The following is a 21250-nucleotide window of genomic DNA, read 5'->3' as shown; positions in this document are numbered from 1 at the left end:
ATTTCTCAGTGTATAAATTTTCCTCTCTAAAGTAGCAATGTGGTTGAATCTCTGTCACTGCCCCTGAGACTCCATAAAGTGAGGATGCACATCAACTTACTCACCTGCTTCTTTGATGTGCTTATAAACATCATCGCTCCCAGCAGAAGAATAAGGTATATCATCGTGGGCTACAAAATCAATCTGAAAATAAGAAAACGTCATTTAAAACCCATTTCTGCCATTCATTAAAAAAACCAGTACATACTCTGAGGCCCAGAAGAAAGATAACAAACAGAAGCCAGGGCTCAAATGGACTTTTTCTCTTTATTTCTCTTTGCTTTGGTCAAAAACCCCTCGATTCATTCACAAACCATCCAACCTAATTATTTATGGATCATAAATATGAAGTCAGCCAGTTTCTTTTTAGCTATTTCTCCTGTTCTACTGGAAGTGCTACTCCTACATGGTATACCAGTCACCACGCTGTGGTAAACAGGGCTGGAGGATTTGCTGGTAAGCTAGTTAGTGGGTGAAGCCAAGGAAAGAAGAAAGGACATCTCCCCACCCTCCTAGATCTTAACAATTGGTTAAATAAGGATTTCTAAAAATATGAGAAAGAGGTCACTTTTTTGTTAACTGGTTTCTCTCTCAGTCCATGAGATGAGTAGGAATATAAAAATAGCAACCAAGAGCCCTTTTAATGGAATAGATACATGTGTACTCCTGAGAAATGCAAAACCCAAAGCCATAAAAGACCTGTAGGTCTTGGGATCTATCACTATACTACTGTCAGTATCTCTTGCAACAGTGAGAAGAGGTCAATGGCACTGGGATCAATGATCTTTCTGAGAGCCCTGCTAAACCTCACATATTTACTCTTTCCTGAATAAGCCATAGGCCCTATGCAAATATAATTGCTAATACCACCATACCCAACTCCCAGAAGCTACTGTAGTGTGAAGCATGCTCCTCAGGACTATGTCAGGGACTCTCAGCTAACATCTCATTTACCCATGAACAACCTGTCAGGGATCCATAGGCAGCAAAGTAAACATAAGAATGGCGGGCAAGTGAGGCTCATGGTTGAGGACACACTACCAACAAGCAGAAAAGAGAAGCTGGAAGTTCCTCCAACCTCTTCTGTCTGGGTCTGCCTGGCTGTGTTGCTGACAATAATCTTTCTTATCACCTTTGGTGCCACTAGCTGCTAAGTGTTGACGAAGAAAAGCTAGAGGGGCAGGCCTGGTGGCTTAGCGGTTAAGTGCACACGTTGTGCTTCGGCGGCCCAGGGTTCACCGGTTCGGATCCTGGCTGTGGACACGGCACCACCTGGCAAGCCATTCTATGGTAGGTGTCTTACATATAAAGTAGAGGAAGATAGGCACGGATGTTAGTTCAGGGCCAGTCTTCCTCAGCAAAAAGAGGAGGATTGGTGGCAGATGTTAGCTCAGGGCTAATCTTCCTCAAAAAAAAAAAAAAAAAAGAAAGAAAGAAAAGCTAGAGAACTATAAAAGATCTATTCTAATCTTAAATAGTTATAACAAATATCCCTTAGCCTCTGGCCTCCCCAAGTACTGCTTTTGAAGCACTTTGGCTAACTTTGTTCCTTCCTGCTCACTGAACAATTCACCTGTAACATTCCACACACTCTTGTAGAAAACTGACAATATGCTTGCTGGTTCCTCAAGCTTGAGGGCCTCCAACCTAGTCTGATAAGTCCTTCTCATCTTTTATATCCACCTTTTGTAGGAAACCTGTTGCTTTAGTGTGAGAGAATTAAAAGGAGGTAAGGGTTTTACAATACTAACTCATTGAGTAAAAAAGAAACATCCCTGGTTTCTGATCCCAGACAACTTCTAGTCCAAAATCAAAGCCCTGAAACTAAATTTAAGTCAACACAAGAGAAGTCTATGTCTATCTTTCTTATTTCCTGGAATATGGACTCCTTGAGAGCATGGCTGGGGCTATGTATATTCTAAAGAGACTGACATTCTATGAGGGTGGACACACCTACAGTACGGGAGGAAAAAACCACGTAACTGAAGAGCAGTTTCTAACCCTGCTACAGTGTAATCTGGAGCAGGTTATTTGGTCTCTCTGGGCCCTGTTCTCATATGTAAAATGGAATAATAACTACCACACAAGATCATTGTGGGGAGCAATGAAATATAATGGATGTAAAAGTGCTTATAAACCAGCAAACTCCATATACATGTCAGGGATGCCTATTATTAGTAGTAATATCACCATCATCTCCTCTATGTGAAACTTACAGAGAAGATAGAAGTAAAATAGGGCTAGTGGAAAACTAGCGGAAGTACCAGAAGCCTTCAGAGTTGAGGGAAATCTGGAACAAGGAATGGGGACGTGTGCCCAGTTTCTTACCCTGTGTTCTGCCAAGAACTCTGGCGTCAGGGTCCAGGGGGCATTCCTTACCACCTCATCCACGTAGCGGCAGTGCTGCACTGCATCATAGCGCTCATTTTCGTTCATCACTGTGAAGCCTTTGAAGTTGTGCGTTAGCTCATCACTGCAAACTGAGTTCACCACATCATAAAGTTGTAAGTCAAAGTCCCCTTTGCTTAACCACTCCTTAGTCATCAACCTCTCTCATCCTCTCCCATTTCCTAGGACTGTAACCAATCTCCCGACCTGGAGAAGAATCTTCTGGATGTAGTTCAGTCTGGGTAACAGTGCTTTTCCTAATCCAAGATACACCTTCAGGAGCAACACTCACTAAATAGTATGTTCACACTTGGGAGAAGAGAGGATACAATAGGCTTTGAAATGAACCTACTGGGCATTTCTGCATCAATTAAGTCTTTAAAACTGTTTTCCTATTATATGTTTATAAGCCTGGACTGAACCACATAACATTTGCTTGGAAGACTTGTATTTCAGAAGATTCAAAATGATAAACTGAAATCTAGAGCAAATGCTCTTCTTAAGGAGGCAATGGGGTCAACATTGCTCCCATGACTCCAGAAACTCAGCTAAAAGCAGTGAGATAAATACTGACCATCTCAGGTCAATGAGCTTGGAGCTCTTCTCTCCAGGTTTAGGTTGCTAGTACTTCATATACTTTATGTTTTAGAGAGGTTGTACTATATCCCTTATTTAAAAACTCAAACGAGGGCCAATGTACTCAGGTTATAAAGATATGAGAGAGAAAAGGACTACTATGATTTTTCTCTGGACAGCACCTAAAGTCATTAGATGTTTTCTTACCTCCCACAATGAGGTATGTATTAGGGAAAAGGTTCTTTGCTTGCATCAGAGCCCGGGCATGACCAGAGTGAAATAAGTCAAATATTCCATCTGCATAAACTCTCACAGGCCGTTCACCTAAATCCAAAGGCAAGACTTTATTACAGAAATAAACTGATTCAACACCTTGCATTTGACAAATGGAAATGGCACTATGTGACCGTTCCATCCTGCATACCCCTCTCTTAAGGTGTTTTCTGGATATTCACCCTAATTTGGGGGTGGATTGGCGTTGTGAGGAATAATATCACAGACTTCCTTGGCTACAAAGACCCTCTTGACATCAAATCCCCTAACTCTCTTTGTTAGCCTGGTTGTACCAAACTCCTCAGGTAACTGGATTTCATTATTTTTCTTCAAGTTATTTTAGAAATGAAAGGGAAGAGTTATACAACATATATGTCCTAAACTTCAAAATTCTCACCTTCAATTTATGTTTAAGTTTCAGTTATGTTTGAACAGAGTGTAGTTAAACCATATTCTGGCTGCTTGCTCCCTCATTTTCAAGAAAGCTGCCTTGATCACTAATGACTAATGCTTTGCTTTGAAAATAAATCTCCCTCCTATTGCCTGGAGAGTAAGGAGTGATCCAGAAGGTTGAGATTGAGAAAGATGGAGGGTAAGTACCAGTTATTGGTTTAAAATTCATTAACTATGGCACGCGTAGATTCTTTATGGGTTTATTCCTTGTCTAGCACTGGCATGAATACAGTCAGTTACTTGATTGTTTAACATAAAACTGAAAAGACAGAACGAGATACAGGAGAAAAATGGAGATTAAATTAGACTGGCAAACTTTATAGGCTAATTTGTGACTATTTGTTCTACCCAAAATGCAATCAGTTTGCTGATGGTTTTCTATTGTTTATAACCAATGTCTACAAAGAGTAGCACCACTCTGGGGTGAAAAGAACACGAGGAAGTAAAAACTTAAGTTTTAGCTTCAATTCTGTCACCAATTATCTGTTCTACTGTAGGGGAGACTTCACTTCTTAGTTTCTATGAACTTTAATTTCTTCATTTATATAATGAAGAGACTACAAAGTAGATAATCTCAAAAATGACTTACTTGTAAAATTATATTATTCTAAAATTTTTAAAAATTAGGTTTATTAGTTAGTGGTTGTTAATTATAAGCTTCAAAACTTGGGAACAGCACACTTACACATATATACATTTTATGTACCACAAATGGTATGTGGATAGATTAGCAACAAGCTAGGTAATATAACTAATGTGATGAGTGTGGTACTGCATTCTGAATGTGTGCCATTAGAGAGTACATGAAACGTTCTTGACCTCAACAGGGTCTAATATCACATCTGAATGTGATCCTTGAACTGTTTAGTGGTATTTTGAAATCTGACCTACTACCATTACACCCTGTTACATATAGCCTCTGCTTCTCTTTGTTGTCATTTTACTCTGCACCATTAGCCTGCCTATTACTCAAGTAAGGGGAGCCAAACCCAAAAACTTACATGATGAATCAGAAGGTTTGTGATCAACATGAGCTATATCTAAACACTTTTGCAAAAGGAAAGTATTCTCTGGAATTTTGTGGACCCCAAAATCATACTCCATATAGCCAAGATATAGCCAAGGGGTATTGAGATCCCTGGCCTGACACTGTCCAGCATTCATTTCTATTCCTATTTAGCTACTCCTAAGTTACAACAGAGGGCAAACACACCAACATAATTAAGAAGTAACCACAAATATCTTCTATATACTGGAAATACACAGATTTGTGGCTATAACTGCCTCTTATTCCCTTGTGCTTACTTAAGTTTGAGTCCAGCCCTACATTTACAGAGTAGAGAGAACACTTACCATAGTAATCAGAAGAATTAAAAAAGAATTGGGAAAAAAAGGAGAATTGGAGAATTTATAGAGAGGTAAGGAAAGCTGCCTATAGGGTTTTATATTTCTAACAAATGCTCATGAAAGTTTCTATTTATGATGATCCCTAAAACCAACTGTTCAAAACAGGAAGAATATCTAGAATATATATTAATAATTTATGTGGTCAAAAACTGCTCATTAATTATGTAAACTAAGCATACAAATTAAAAGTATGGGCTTTGAAAATAATATAGTGAGTCAAAAAAACCCTGGAAAATTATAATATCAATAAAGATAAAATTAAGTGATGAGCATCTCCCAACCTGGGATATTTCTGTCCTCTATCAATCAGCAGCATCATAGCTAGAGTACTGACTACTAGAATGTAGGAAGATTAGAAGGACAATTCTGAAGGCTATAAAAAATGTGACAGCCTGGGGCCAGCCCTACAGCCAAGTAGTTAAAGTTCCACATGCTCTGCTTCAGCAGCCAGGGTTTGTGGGTTAAGATCCCAGGTGTGGACTTACTTCACTCATCAGCCATGCTGTGGAGGCATCCCACATACAAAAAAATAGAGGAAGATTAGCAGGGATGTTAGCTCAGGGCTAATCTTCCTCAAGTGAAAAAAGAGGTGGATTGGTCAGGGAAATGCAAATCAAAACTACACTAAGATATCACCTTACACCGTTAGAATGGCTAAAATAACCAAAACAAAAAATAACAAATGTTGGAGAGGTTGTGGAGAAGAAGGAACCCTCAGGGGCTGGCCCTGTGGCCGAGTGGTTAAGTTCGTGAGTTCTGCTTCAGCAGCCCAGGGTTTCACCAGTTCGAATCCTGGGTGCGGACATGGCACCACTCATCAGGCCATGCTGAGGTGGCATCCCACATGCCACAACTAGAAGGACCCACAACTAAAAATAGACAGTTATGTACCAGGGGGCTTTGGGAGAAAAAGGAAAAAATAAAATCTTTAAAAAAAAGAAAAAGAAAAAGAAACCCTCATAAACTGCTGGTGGGAATGCAAACTGGTGCAGTCACTGTGGAAAACAGTATGGAGATTTCTCAAGAAATTAAAGAGAGAAATACCATATGACCCAGCCATCCCACTACTGGGTATCTATCCAAAGAACTTGAAATCAGCAATTCAAAAAGACCCATGCACCCCTATGTTCATTGCAGCATTATTCACAAAAGCCAAGAAGTGGAAGCAACCTAAGTACCCATCAACTGATGACTGGATAAAGAAGATATGGTATATATATACAATGGAATACTACTCAGCCATAAAAAAGGATAAACGTGTCCCATTCACAACATGGATGGACCTTGAGGGTATTATGTTAAGTGAAATAAGCCAGATAGAGAAAGACAATCTCTGTATGACTCCACTCATATGTGGAAATTAAAACACATGGACAAAGAGAACAGATTAGTGGTTACCAGGGGAAAGGGGGGTTGGGCACAAAGGGTGAAGTGGTACACCTACAATATAACTGACAAATAATAATGTAGAACTGAAATTTCACAAGACTGTAAACTATCATAATCTCAATAAAAAGTAAATAAAGAAATAAGAAATAAGAAAAATAAAAAAAATTTTTTTAAAAATAGGTGGATTGGCAACAGATGTTAGCTCTGGGTGATTCTTCCTCACCAAAACAAAAAGTGACAGCCTAACATATTATTGCAAAAATAGACAAGATTATAATCCAGCTTAGACTAATATCTTATTGTCTCTGCTCTGCTGTATCTCATAGTTGTGACGACAGTCCAGGAAGCAAGTATGTACCACTATATCTCAGAGCTATGATATAGCTTGTGACCTGAGAAACAAGTGTACAATAAGAAAAAACAAAATTTTATGGAGTAGAGTTATCCTCTCAAATAGAACAACAAGCAGATGGAAGGAACTCCTCTCCCAAATAGTCTCTCCAGATAAACTGAGAGAAGAATATAGACAGTAGGTATAGATTTGATAAATACAGTTGAATGCTAAAAACAATAGTAAAATAGCAAAGTAAATAGGCATTTACTTACAAGGAGTTCCTCTGCTGGCTTCTTCCATAGTTACCCTGACATAGGGCTTACTAAAGTCTTCTTCAATTTCATCAGAAAAAGGAGCTGGCTGCCGTAAGCCCTTAAGAAGAGGAAAGTGAAAGAAAAGAAAGCTAAATTCAATGGTACAAACTGAAATACTCAAAAAATGGAGCTTTAAAGAACAATCAGCTATTCAGCATGCTGTGATTAAAATTCCTCCTAAAACTTCATAACATAAAAAAGAAAAAAGGCATTCTAAAATGACAAGTAAAAGTTGGCATATTTTACCAAATGAGTAAATCACAGCATGAAAAATAAATGTCTTGCTGGTGATTTCAGGGTAAGACTGAGCAATGAACAAGGTGGCTGGGAACCTAAGCACAGTGCCAACTAACTGGGTCCAGAATGACGGTTCCTCTGTCACATGGCAGAACAGCCAACCCTGTTCTGTGGGACAAAATTGCCAAGGTTCATAAGTGCATTTTCGTACCACTTCAACCAGGGGACTGGGAAGGCAAACAGTTCCTGTGTATTTTATTAAGCATGATTATCACCACGTAATGCTTTACACTGCAAATATGTTCTAATGCTCAGGACCGCCCTGTGAAACAAGTAGTACAACAGTTAGTTATCTTCAATTTAAAGATGAGGAAATCAAGGTTCAGAGAAGTTATATGAATTGTATGCAATTACTCAGAGGCAAAGCTGAAATAAAAATGCAGGTATGTTCTTTCCTCTATAGAGGAAAGCCTCACTTAACAGTTTTTGTTAGGGGCTGGGCCCGTGGCCTAGTGGTTAAGTTCAGCAGCCTGCGTTCGGTTCCCAGACACAGACTTACATCACTCACTAGCAGCCATGCTGTGGTGGTGTCCCACATACAAAATAGAGGAGACTGACACAGATATTAGCTCAGGGCAAATTTTCCTCAGCAAAAAAAAAAATGGGGAGGGGTTTTGTTAAATTTATTCCTAAGTATTTTATCCTATTTGATGCTATCGTGAATGGAACTGTATGCTTTTTTAAAAAATTTATTTTATTGAGATCATAAATGGTTTATAACATTGTGTAATTTTGGGTGTACATTATTGTTTATCAATTTCTGTACAGACTTCATCATGCTCACCACCAACAGTCTAGATAAAAACTAGAACTGTTTTCTTAATTTTATTTTTGGATTGTTCCTTGCTGGTATATAGAAATGCAACTGATTTGTATGTGAGTCTGTGTGTATAATTTCAGTTGAGTTTTGTATACTGATCTTAAGTCCTGTGACCTTGCTAAACTCAATTATCAGTTCCAGCAATTTGTTTATTCATTTGGTAGATTCCTTAGGATTTTCTACGTATGAGATCATGTCATCTGTGAATAAAGACAGTTTTACTTATTCCTTTCCAATCTGGATGCTTTTAATTTCCTTTTATTATCCCTTATTGCACTAATTGGAACTTCTAAGACAATGCTGAACAGAAGTGGCAGGGACAAATATGCTTGCCTCCTTCCCAGTCCTAGGGGTAAAGCGTGCAATCTTTCACCATTACATATTATGTTAGCTGTAGGTTTTTTGTAGATGCCCTCTATTAGGTTGAAGAATCTCCCTTCTTTCTGTAGTTTGTTGAGAGTTTTTATAATGAATGGGTGTTGGATTTTGTCACATGCCTTTTCTGCATTACTGAAACAATCATATTTGACTTTGCCTTTTATTTTATTAATTATGGTATATTAGATTAATTGGTTTTAGGATATGTTAAACCAACCTTGCATTCTTGGGTGCAATCTTGAAATCTTGGTCATGTATAAATCTTTTTATAAGTTCATGGATTCAATCTGTTAATATATTGTTAAGGATTTTTGCATTTAAGTTTATGAGGGGTTTTGAACCATAGTTTTCTTTTCCTGTGATGTTTTTGCCTGGCTTTGATATATCTGGCCTCATAAAATGGGCTAGGAAGTGTTCTCCTCCATTTTCTGAAAGTGTTTGTACAGGATTGGTATTATTTCTTCTTTAAATGTTTGATAGAATTCACCAATGAAGCCATCTGGGCCTGGACTTCTCTTTGTGGGGAGATTTTTAATGACTAATTCAATTTTTTTACTTGGGATAGGTCTACTCAGATTTTCTATTTTATCTTGGGTCAGTTTTGGTAATTTGTCTCTTTCTAGGAATTTGTCTATTTCATCTAAATTGTCAAATTTGGGGGCATGAAGTTGTTCATAATATTCCCTTATAAGCCTTTTAATTTCTGTTGGGCTATACCGATATTCACTAGAATTTTAAATTCTAAACAGATCACATCACAATTGAGCTGAATCCAGAGACTAGGAAAACATTGCTTTGTTTTACTTTCAGATAAGGTTAAATTTTTTTAGTTAGGTTTTAAAATTAAAACATATTTCTTTTAAAAATCACTCAAGTAGGGGCTGGCCCCGTGGCCGAGTGGTTAAGTTCGCGCGCTCCGCTGCAGGCGGCCCAGTGTTTCGTTAGTTCGAATCCTGGGCGCGGACATGGCACTGCTCATCAGACCACGCTGAGGCAGCGTCCCACATGCCACAACTAGAAGAACCCACAACGAAGAATACACAACTGTGTACCGGGGGGCTTTGGGGAGAAAAAGGAAAAAATAAAATCTTTAAAAAAAAAAAAAAAATCACTCAAGTAAGCTTACTTTAAGATATGCTAAAACTCTAAGATAAGCAAAAATGTTCATTTTTAGGAGACATGTGTGTGTGCTATCCTTTTTTAGAACATTTTTAAAAAGAGATAAGATTAGACCAAGGACCCAAATGTGCAATTTTCAGAAGTTATTAGAGATTTTCCTACAGATTAAACAATTTATTCTCTAGAAGTTAGTACTCAAAGAGTTGCTTAGTAATAATTTGTGAATACGCTATTCACAAAATAATATATATTCTATGATGCCTTCTATACGAAGGTCAAAAACAGGTGCACCTAATCTATGGTGAACAAAAGTCAGAGGACAAAGAAGAAATTTGGGGAAAGAGGATACTGACTAACAGGGGTGTGAGGGAGTCTTCTGGGAGTACTGGTGATTACATGGATGTATACATATGTGAACATTTATTGAACTGTATACTTAAGGTTTGTAAGCTTTACTGTATATGAGTAACACCTCAAGAAACAAACGACATTTGGCCATAAAAAGGGATGGAGTACTGATAACATGCTACAACATGGATGAACCTTGAAAACATTATGTTAAGTGAAAGAAGCCAGCTACAAAGACCATTTATTATATGATTCCATTTATATGTAATCTCCAGAATAGGAAAATCTATAGACATAAGTAGATTAGTGGTTACATTGGGCTGGAGAAAAATGCAGAGTGACTGCTAATGGGTACAGGGTTTCTCTCTGGGGTAATGAAAATGTTCTAGAATGGATTATGATGACAGCTGCACAACTCTATGAATATACTAAAAGCCATTGACTTGCATACTTTAAATGGGTATGTGAATTATAATGGTATATGAATTATTTTTCAATAAAGTTGTTTATATATATAAAATATTAAAAAATATATGAAACAAATAGAAAAAAATGCTTATTAACATTACCTGTAGATGAAAGACTAGCCTTACTGTATCTCTAAAAGTTAATTATCAATGGTGTGTTGAAGTCAGTTATTAAATATTGATAAATTTTGGGGCTGGTTATTAAATCATTGGTAGCTTGAAATCAGCCACACAAATCAGCAAATGCTGCTTATCAGAGGTTTTGCTTTTTCCCCCAGTGAGCCAGTTTACCAAGACACCGCTGGCTATTTTGCATACTTAGAAAGAGATCAATTCAGAGGTTATTATAGGGAGGAGGAAACAGACTTATGGATTTGTCCATTAATATTGCAGTGGGAGTAGAAAGGGTGACAGATAAAAGATTTTGTGAATGAAGAATAGGCGGGACACGGTAAAAAGAAAAAACATTGTCACTTGAGAAAAAGAGCAGTTTACAATAACTGAGTTTTTGAACTGAGGAAAATAGGATTGCGGTATCATTAGCAGGAATGGAGAAGTTTAAAAAAAAAAGAAGTTGAGATGAAAGAAAATGAGAACTGAGAAAAGTCTTTTTTTTTTTTTTTTTTTTTTTTGGCTCTGAGCTAACAGCTGTTGCCAATCTTCCTGTTTTCACTCGAGGAAAACTGTCCCTGAGCTAACATCTGTGCCCATCTTCCTCTATTTTGTATGTGGGATGCCACTACAGCATAGGTTGATGAGTGGTGTATAGGTCCACACCTGGGATCTGAACCCACAAACCCTGGCCACTGAAGCAGAGTGCATGAACTTAACCACTGTGCCACGGGAGCAGCCCCAAAAGTCTTTTAATTTGGAGATTCAAATGACTATTAGAGACTTTCTAGAATATATTAGTGAAAGTCAGAACACCTGTGCCGTTGAGAAAATTAGAAGACAAGGAAATAGATTAGTAATAATCTCTCATTAGAGATGTATGGACATAAAGGGAATGAGAAAAACAGAAAGGTACCCAGAGGGGACAGAAGGATCAAGCAGCAGGTTTTTTTTTTTTAAGTTGAACAGATCTGTAAACGTCCAAGACAGAGGAAAAGGAGCCAAAGAGGTTGAAAATACCAGAGAAGGAAAAAATAGATAATTAAGGGAGGAAGAGTCTAGAGGAACAGCAGGGAATGGCCTCAAAAGAGAGCAAGTGGGGGAGATGTTAGCCCTAGAAATAAGAAGGATCACATTTTTCTAAAAGCAGAAGAAATGAAAGTTATAAAATGACAATGTTGGATGTAAAGGAAGAAAGATGTACAAACTTCTATCTGATGTCCTCAACTTTCTCAGTATAGCAAAGAAGGAGGTGAAGTTGTTTAGGAAGAACAGGGAGGCTGGAATGAGACTGAAAGCTTGAGGGAAGCAGAAAATATTTGGAATGGCCGTGATGGGAAATGTATTAGAGCATCCAGCAAATGATTAATGGAACTATCAAGCACTATATTCAGCCCAAATCAAGCTAGAAATTTTAATCTTTAGAAGGCCAAGTTAATAGGTCCAGGAAGAGAATAAAGAATTAACAGAAAATGTGAAAAATCTGGGGTTAGACCCTGGTGAATGGAAGGGAAGCAGAAGGGGGAAGTAAAGAGTTAGGGAGACAAAGGGATCTAGACATTTCTCCGAAAAAGATACACTAATGGCCAAAAAGCACATGAAAAGATGCTCAACAATATTAGTCAATATGGAAATGCAAATCAAAACCACAAGATACGGGGCCGGCTCCATGGCCGAGTGGTTAAGTTCGCGTGCTCTGCTGCGGCGGCCCAGGGTTCGGATCCTGGGCAACGGACATGGCACCGCTCATCAGGCCACACTGAGGCAGCGTCCCACATCCCACAATTAGAAGGACCTGCAACTAAGATATACAACTATGTACGGGAGGGTACGGGAGGGTTTGAGGAGATAAAGCAGGAAAAAAAAAAAAAGGAGGATTGGCAACAGTTGTTAGCTCAGGTGCCAATCTTTAAAAAAAAAAAACCACAAGATACCACTTTACACCCACTAGGACGGCTATAACCAAAAAGACAGGCAGTAACAGTGATGGCAAGGATGTGGAGAAATTGGAACCTTCATACTCTGCTGCTGTGAATGTAACCTGGTGCATAGCTTTAGAAAATAGTTCTCCAAAATGTTAAACATAAAATACCATATGACCCAGAAATTATACTCCTAGGTATATAACCAAGAGAATTGAAAAAACACGTTTAAAAAAATTTCTACATGAATAATGTTCATAACAGCATTAGTCACAATAGCCAAAAAGTGGAAACAATCCAAATGTGCATCAGCTGATGAGTGGATAAACAAAATAGTATGTCCATACAATGGAATGTTATTCACCTATAAAAAGAAATGAAGTATTGATACATGCTACCACCTGGATGGACCTTGAAAACATTACGCTAAATAAAAGAAGCCAGACACAAAAGGCCACATATTGTATGATTCCATTTATATGAAATGTCCAGAATAGGCAAATCCCTAGAGACAGAAAGTAGATTAGCGGTTGCCAGGGGGTGGAGAGAGGAGGGAATGTGGAGTGACTGCTAATGAGTACAGGGTTTCTTTTTGTGGTAATGCAAACATTCTGGAATTAAAACAAGTGGTATGGTTGTACAACATTGTGAATATACTAAAAACCAATGAATTGTACACTTTAAAATGGTTAAAATGATGCCACATCTAGAAGGACCTGCAACTAAGATATACAGCTAGGTACTAGGGAGGATTTGGGGGAGATAAAGCACAACAAAATAAAATAAAATAAAATAATATGGTTAAAATGGTGAGTTTTATGTTATGTGAATTTTATCTCAATTTAAAAAAATACATTAAGTATCCTATCTTTCATAACTATTTCTTCAATCTTCCTCGTATACTGTATATGTTTGAAGGCAGAAGGCAAATGCAGCTGTCCCTCCTGGCTAGGGTTTGTGCTGAATCAATTCCTCCTAAGTATAGAGAATGAAACCTAAGGTTCTTCAGCTACAGCAGATCAGTGAAATCTTTCTCTCTCTAGGGTTTGTCTCCAATTAGTATGAGTAGTATTTTTATTTTTTATTTATTTATTTTTTTTTGAGGAAGATTATCCCTGAGCTAACTGCTGCCATTCTTCCTCTTTTTGCTGAGGAAGACTGGCCCTGAGCTAACATCCATGCCCATCTTTCTCTACTTAATATATGGGACGCCTACCAGAGCATGGCGTTGCCAAGCAGTGCCATGTCTGGACCCGGGATCCAAATTGGGGAACCCTGGGCCACGGGGGCAGAATGTGTGAACTTAACTGCTGCACCACCGGCCCAGCCCCTGAGTAGCGTTTTTAAAAACATACTTATTCTCTTCTCAATTAGAGAACAGTTTCTCTAGAAGCTGAGGTTTATAAAAGTAGGACTAAGTATTTCTACCTATATTCTCTTAAAACATGCCCCCTTCATTTGAACCTCACGAGAATCCTATAGAATAATATTGCTTTCAAGTCTTTTGACTATCTGGTAGTGAAGTATAAATGAAAGGTCATGGGTTCACAACTTGAAAAAATTTAGATCTAAATCCCAGCTCTATCACTTAATAGCTGTGAAATCACAGCAAGATTCTAAAGCTATCATTTCAACTTCTATAACATGGAAGATAATAATACCTGCCCCACAAGGTTACTATGAGGGTTAAATAAAATAGCATACGCCAAGTAACTAGCATAATATTTCACATATAGTAGGCACTCCACAAATTTAGTTCACTGTGAAAAATGTTAGCTCACTTTCTCTTCCATTTTACAGAACACAAGTTTCACTATGCCAACAAAATTAACTAAATTGTGTTAATCTCAGAGGTTAGCTTCTAAACGCTATATAAAGTTTCTAAACCTATGCAAGTTAAAATTATAACTAATAATGATCATCATCACCCCCCAAATTATGAATGATCTTCTGAATGCAATATTACTTCCATTAAAACTTTTTCCTCATTATATTTACATACATTAACTCACCATTCCAGTGAAAGAGGAGAGATTCTGGTGTCCTTACTAACAGGGAAATGGAGATAACTCAAATAATATAAGACTAGAACTTGATACTGGCCTCCTAGTACTCTTTCTTCTTCCAAGGATTCTTAAACTTTTTTTTCAGGAAGATTAGCCCTGAGCTAACATCCACTGCCAATCTTCCTCTTTTCTGCTGAGAAACATTGGCCCTGAGCTAACATCCATGCCCATCTTCCTACTTTCTATGTGGGACGCCTGCCACAGCATGGCTTGGTAAGTGGTGCATAGGTCCGTGCCTGGGATCCGAACTGGCAAACCCCATGCAAACTTAACCGCAACGCGACTGGACCAGGCCCCTTAAACATTTTTCAGCAAAAGAGTTTTAGAATGCCACAGAGAAACATTTTCCTTTTACCCAAACATTCTACATAAATGGTACCAAGTCCTCCTGAGATCCAAATTATTTCACCAATGTCAGGGGAAAGGCTACAGAGTCAAGATGAATACCATGTGGCGTGACAAAGAAGGGATAAGGAACAAAATAGAAAGATTCCACCCCCTAAGGATCTGTTAAAAAAAGAAAAAATAATAATAATTCTCTCTGATTCCTCTTGCCATTTCAATGAATGTAAACAAGGAGTTCATCTATCTACCTACTATTTGGATGTCTCACAGACCTTCTAAATTGAACTTGTACTAAATTAAACTCATCATCTTCCTAAACCAGCTCTTCCTCCTGTATTTCCTATCTGAGTGAGAACCACCTCATCTACATAATCTACCTAGGAGCCATCCTTAACACCTCTCATCCTCTGCATCCCAATAATTTCTGAGAATTGTCTATTTTCTCTCTTAAAAACTTAAAATTGATCTCATCCTCTCTACATCTACTGTCCTAGTTTAAGCCCTCATCATCTCCAACCTGGATCATTACAACACTCTCACAACTAGTCCTCGGGCTTCTGTCTATCCCTGTTTCAATCTATCCTTTCAGGATGATCCTTTTCCAACCAGGATGATCTTTCTAAATTGTAAATCGGAACACATTACCTATAGGATAAAGTTCAAATTCCTTAGCACAGCATATAAGATGTGCATGTATGCTGATCTTCATGATCAGGCCCTTGTTTACCTTATCCATTGCAGATTCTTATGCTGAACTTTAAGCTCCAGCAATATTACTTGCAGTTTGCTAAACATACTATCATTTCACACTTCTGAACTTGTACTCTCTCTTTTGTCCATTTCTTAAATTTCTACTTATGTTTTAAAGTTCACTTCAGAAATAATCTCCTTGATGAAGCTTTTGTTTTCTTTTTTTCATAAAGTAATTTTATTTTATTTATTTATTTTTTTGAGGAAGATTAGCCCTGAGCTAAGATCTGCTGCCAATCCTCCTCTTTTTGCTGAGGAAGACTGGCCCTGAGCTAACATCTGTGCCCATCTTCCTCTAGTTTATATGTGGGACGCCTACCACAGCATGGCTTGCCAAGCAGTACTGTGTCCGTATCCAGAATCTGAACCGGCGAACCCTGAGCCGCTGAAGCAGAATGTGCAAACTTAACCACTGTGCCACCTGGCCGGTCCCACCGATGAAGCTTTTCTAAAACCACTGTCTCCACCCCTCAGTCAAAGTTCATCTCTTGCTCCTCTAGACAGCCATTGTACCTCTAACTTCCTTCTATTTGGCACTTTTGTACTGTATCTTAATTATTTGTGGCTGTCTCTTTCCCCTATTTGTCCGTGAGCTTCTTAAGGGCAAGGTCTTTTCATCTTCATGTCTCCAATGCATAGAAACTGGCACACAGAGGTTCTCTATATAGTTGGTTGAAATGAGATTGTGAGCTCTATCTTCACAAGCAGAACTGTGGCCAACTTTCCCCAGTTTAGGTACTTTGTACGTTATTCATATATATGATAAATATTAAGAAAAGCTAAATGTCTTGCTCTTTGTAAATATTTTTATGATCCTTTTGAAACATCTGTATCAGCAAATTCTTTATACTTATAAACTAGCCATAAAATTATCCCTTAATTTTTCTTCCTTAACTCTTTCTCTCTCTTCTATCCAATTCATCCTGACCGACCAACCCAGGTACCTAACACTTGGTGATCCTTCCTATTCCTTTCCCCTGGCAAGACCAGAACTTTTCTAAAGTTAATGAGCTCTCAGTTACAGCTTTACATTATGTTCACATCTCTCAAAAGGAAGGCCTTGTTTATCTTTACACTCCTAGTACTTACTGCCATGCCGGCACATTGTAAGTATGCAATAAAATCTGGTTTGCTCAACCCAAATGTCAACTAATGAATAGATAAATAAAATGTGGTATGTAGTATACAATGGAATGTTATTTGACAATAAAAAGAAAGGAAATACTGATACATGCTACAATATGGATGATTCTTGAAAACATGCTCAATGAAAGAAGTCAGCCACAAAACACCACATATTATATGATGCCATTTGTATGTAATGTCCAGAATAGGCAAATCTATAGATACAGAAAGTAAATTAGTGGTTGCTAGAGGCTGGGGAGGTTGTGAGGAAAAGGGGAGTGATTCCTAATGGGTACAGGGCTTCTTTTTGGGGTGATAAGAATATTCTAAAATTGGTTATAATGATGGTTGCACAACTCTGTAAATATACTAAAAATCACTGAATTGTACAGTTTAAATGAGTAGATTATATGATCTCAATAAAACTGTTATAAAAAAAGAAAAAAATCCTGTTTGCTTTTGCTTCAGAGTTGAAGGGGGCTCAGAAACCAGGAAGGACATAGAGATGGTACAGTGTAGATGACAGACAAGTTTATTTGGCAGCTACTCCTCAGTAGAGTTGGTCCAGCCTGTTGAGTGAGTGAATCTTTGACCATTAGCCCATGCTAAATGGCCAATGTGTACCAGAGAGGAATGTGGAACAGGCGGCAAGTTGCTCAAATGATTTGTGACATGAATAAACGAAGCAAAGTAATTTAAAGCATTGAGATTCCTCAGATTCTAAGGACCAAGAAATTTAACGCTTCTCAAAGCCCATTCCACTAAGACTGGCCTTCCTTGCTCTATTCCTGTCTATGATGATTGGATGACAGCATCACCTACTTGGTTATAACTTGTGCATACCCCAAGTAAGATTCATGAATCAGTAGCCACTACCATCTCCTTAATCTGAATTCTCTTAGAAACATTCAGAAATTAACAATGCTCTGTTCTGTTGACTGCTGAGTCATTTTCTGAGTTTACTTGCTGTGGTATGCAGAATAATGGCCCCCTAAAAATGTCCACATCTTATTCTCTGGAACCTGTGACTATGTTACCTTACGTGGCAAAAAGGGCTTTGAAGATGTGACTAAATTAAAAGATTTTGAGACAGGGAGACTATCCTGGATTATCTGAGTCTGTCCAACGCAATCACAAGAGTCTTTATAAGTGAATGATGGAGGCAGCAGAGTTAGAATCAGAAAGAGATATGATGACAGAAGCAGCAGTCGGAGTGATACAACTGCTGGCTGGCAGCATGAGCAAAGCAATGTGGGCAGCCTCTAGAAGACGGAAAAGGCAAGAAAACAGATTCTCTCTGAGAACCTCCAGCCCTGCCAACGCTTTTATTTTAGCCCTCTGAGATCCATTTCAGACTCCTGACCTTCAGAACTGTAAGATAATAAATCTGTATTGTTTTAGGCCCCTAAATTTGTGGTAATTTGTTACAGCAACAATAGGAAACTAATCCACTTGCCCCCATCAATATCATCAATAGTAGGCCTGGAGCATAAGGCTCCTATTTGTGGAGTCCAGTTACTTTTATTGCTCAAGATAAGAGTACTGGTTTGGAACAATTGTTAACTGTCTCACAGTAGAAATGTTTTTCTCTTTGGGCTTTGAAGCTCCAGAACTAACCAGTGGAAACTGCAGTTTGATCAATGGCTAATGGTCAATATAGGAAAAGAAAATATAGAAACATACAATTCTGTCACTGGGATTTTGAAACATGGATTTCATAATAATACTGTCTATCAATAATAACTTCAATTGGGTATAAGTATTCTTTAACATGTTTTTTAGGGGAAGCTTTAGGAAGGGTACCAACCTGAAATAGGATAAATTTGGAATGGGGTCTTTTATCCAAGGCTTGGCAGTAGTTAGGAGATAAAAAATAATGTCTCAGAGATAAAGAAACATAAGGTAGGCAGTAATAGAAAAAGGTTCTTATCTAACATATAACCAGTAATAGAGTGGAGGAATGATACGGGAGAAAAAGATAGTAAGACACAGAAAACTAAACACCATGAAATGAAACCAAGATCAGATCACTGCCCGGAGCCCCCAATTTTTCTATTTCATTAGTTTGAATTTTATCTTTAGCCTAATATACATACAACCTCCAAATTTTCCTCACATTCTTTTTCCAATTCCAACATAAAGCTCTTGTAACTAAGCTGTGAAAGAAAGCATAAGATTTCCAACAGCTGTGAAGTACTTACTATTCATACTTAACTATTCATTCTCTCCATTATTTAAGAAGATCTGTAACACTGATATCATCAATGTTCTATCAGTTTCTACCCTCCCCCTGCCAGGTTAAGTGTTCAACAAAGAAATCTCTTTACTCACAATTGCACAGCGTGGCATTTTTAAAGGAATTCCATCTTCCTCTGTTGCCCCATTGGGTCCAGGTGCCTCTTTCCTCCTCTTCCTCGTGTTGACTTTGGCTGAACTCTGTGCATCCATCTTCTTTTAACTAGTCATAGAAAATGAAAACGATTTCTTTTTCTTATTGTGGTGGAAAAAATTCTGTCACTAGCATTTCAGAGATGTTAACACGGATACACTCAGCAAAAGATCAATTCCACAGCACACATTTCATCAAGATAAGCCAACTGCATCTGGCAAAAACAGAGCTCCACAAAACACGGGCTCTAGTATAAACACTGAAATGCCTCTCTGTGGAGCAATGGCCACAATTAATCACCTGACCTTAGAAATTATTCCCCTTGACCAATGCAGCCTGTATACTAACTGCTAATTTCATATCCTGAATGCATGCAAAAGATTGGAATAGCTTGGCTGAGAAAGTTAGTTATACAGACTTTACCACTACCCCTTATATCATTCCTGGGACACCTGGAAGTATGACAGGTGCAAGGAAATGTGAAAGGTGTGTCTTTGGTGCAGATGGAGAAAACAGCCTTTTTAAAAGAGACGGCCATCACCAATTCCTGATTTAACAAAGCATGGGTTTCTTAACTCTAAAGGCTCTGTAGATTTCAGACACCACCCCACCAGGGTTAGCTCTATGAAAATTGTGGAGTAAGTGTACTGTATCTTTTAAATGTCCTTCCTCTTTCATTTTTAATACTCATTTCCTCTTTTCCTTTCAGAATCTTAGCACCTTAAGCATTTTCAGAGTCCCCAGCTATTAAAACCCCATCCAGGCTTCTCCTTTCCCCAAGAAAAACTTATTAAACTGATAAGAACAGATACTACACTTGATCTTAGCCAAAAGGCTGAGAAGCGATCCCCAAGAAAAAGTTATTACTGTCTCATTTAGCAGAGAGCTTCTAGCAACTAGCTATCACAGAAAAGTTCTGAATATTCGATGTTACATGTTTAAAAGTTGGCTTGTGCTACCTCTCCAACCCCCTACCAGGATATCTACATTTTTCTTGGGTAACATAATTTGCACAGATAAATTAATTTCTTGACAATCATGAAATTTTAGGCATCAGCCAAAATTGGGGACAGAGGAACTTTAACGATCAACTGCCATCTCTGTCCCAGATACGGTATGGTGAAAGATGGAAGATCCTCAAAGCAGAGGTGGAAAACAAAACAAATGCCGGACAAAATCAGGACATTCTGTTCTGCCTCACTGCCTCCAATAAGCCCTCCCAAATAAGATGTTCATCTAAACACCCACAATTGTGCCTTACTTTCTTTCTTCCAGCTAAAACCCAAGTGGCAATGTGACAAGATTCACAAGAAAACTGACCTAATTGTTAGAGACTGAAAGTGACACCCATGAGTCATGGCTAAGTATTAGGCTGACATGAAAACACATCAGAGTCTAAAGTGAAAGATGAACTCCACCCAGAAACTTCTTTTCATCACAAATGCAAATTAAAACAGAAGACAGGTATTATATGTATAGTACTGTTTTTCCAGTGATGATGATCAGAGCTATTCTTCACTGTTGTTATTAATTATTCTTTCAAAATATCCAGAAGTCAGTATATTTCTCCCATCTCACTCATCTGAGAGGCCTGCTAAGAATGCCTAATTAGTCCAATTAGTAATCATTTCCAATTTGCATACAACAGGACTTTGCTGTTAAGTTATCTGCTAAATTCTTCTCAGGGTTGGTAGACAAAATCTGCTATGAAAAATGTAATCAGCTATCTGGTGTCAGGCAGCTCAAGGTCAAGTAGTCAATAATATTGAGTACTTACTGTGTACAAGGTACTACTATAACATAATTTTTAAAGTAAAAACTATTTTCTCAAGAAGCCATTAATCAAGACAAGGAAACCACATACAGAGCCTCACCTTAAAAAATGTTTATGATATAAAAATGCTCCATACTATTCTAAAACCATCATAGGAAAGTTTGTT

The 21250-nt window shown here is 38.0% G+C and overlaps 1 protein-coding gene and 1 pseudogene across 8 annotated transcripts in view; both read right to left on the bottom strand.

Annotated features, from left to right (window-relative positions):
- The window catches only part of PCYT1A (phosphate cytidylyltransferase 1A, choline), a 77559-nt gene that overhangs the window by 43950 nt on the left and 12359 nt on the right, over positions 1 to 21250 (bottom strand). For all 8 annotated transcript variants that reach the window (XM_070583490.1, XM_008541915.2, XM_070583491.1 and 5 more), the window contains 5 exons: positions 19253 to 19379; positions 7132 to 7231; positions 3211 to 3327; positions 2368 to 2519; positions 105 to 183 (listed from right to left, as the gene is read on the bottom strand). In XM_070583490.1, the coding sequence (XP_070439591.1) occupies positions 105 to 183; positions 2368 to 2519; positions 3211 to 3327; positions 7132 to 7231; positions 19253 to 19369 (565 nt within the window). In that variant the 5' untranslated portion in view covers positions 19370 to 19379. The remainder of the gene's footprint in view (positions 1 to 104; positions 184 to 2367; positions 2520 to 3210; positions 3328 to 7131; positions 7232 to 19252; positions 19380 to 21250) is intronic.
- Positions 19992 to 20157, bottom strand: LOC139077154 (U2 spliceosomal RNA; annotated as a pseudogene).

The sequence above is a fragment of the Equus przewalskii genome, chromosome 18 (assembly GCF_037783145.1).
Source record: "Equus przewalskii isolate Varuska chromosome 18, EquPr2, whole genome shotgun sequence".
In the NCBI taxonomy this organism is placed as follows: Eukaryota; Metazoa; Chordata; class Mammalia; order Perissodactyla; family Equidae; genus Equus; species Equus przewalskii.
Note: the sequence above shows the minus strand (reverse complement) of the source record. Positions and strands in the feature narration are given on the sequence as shown.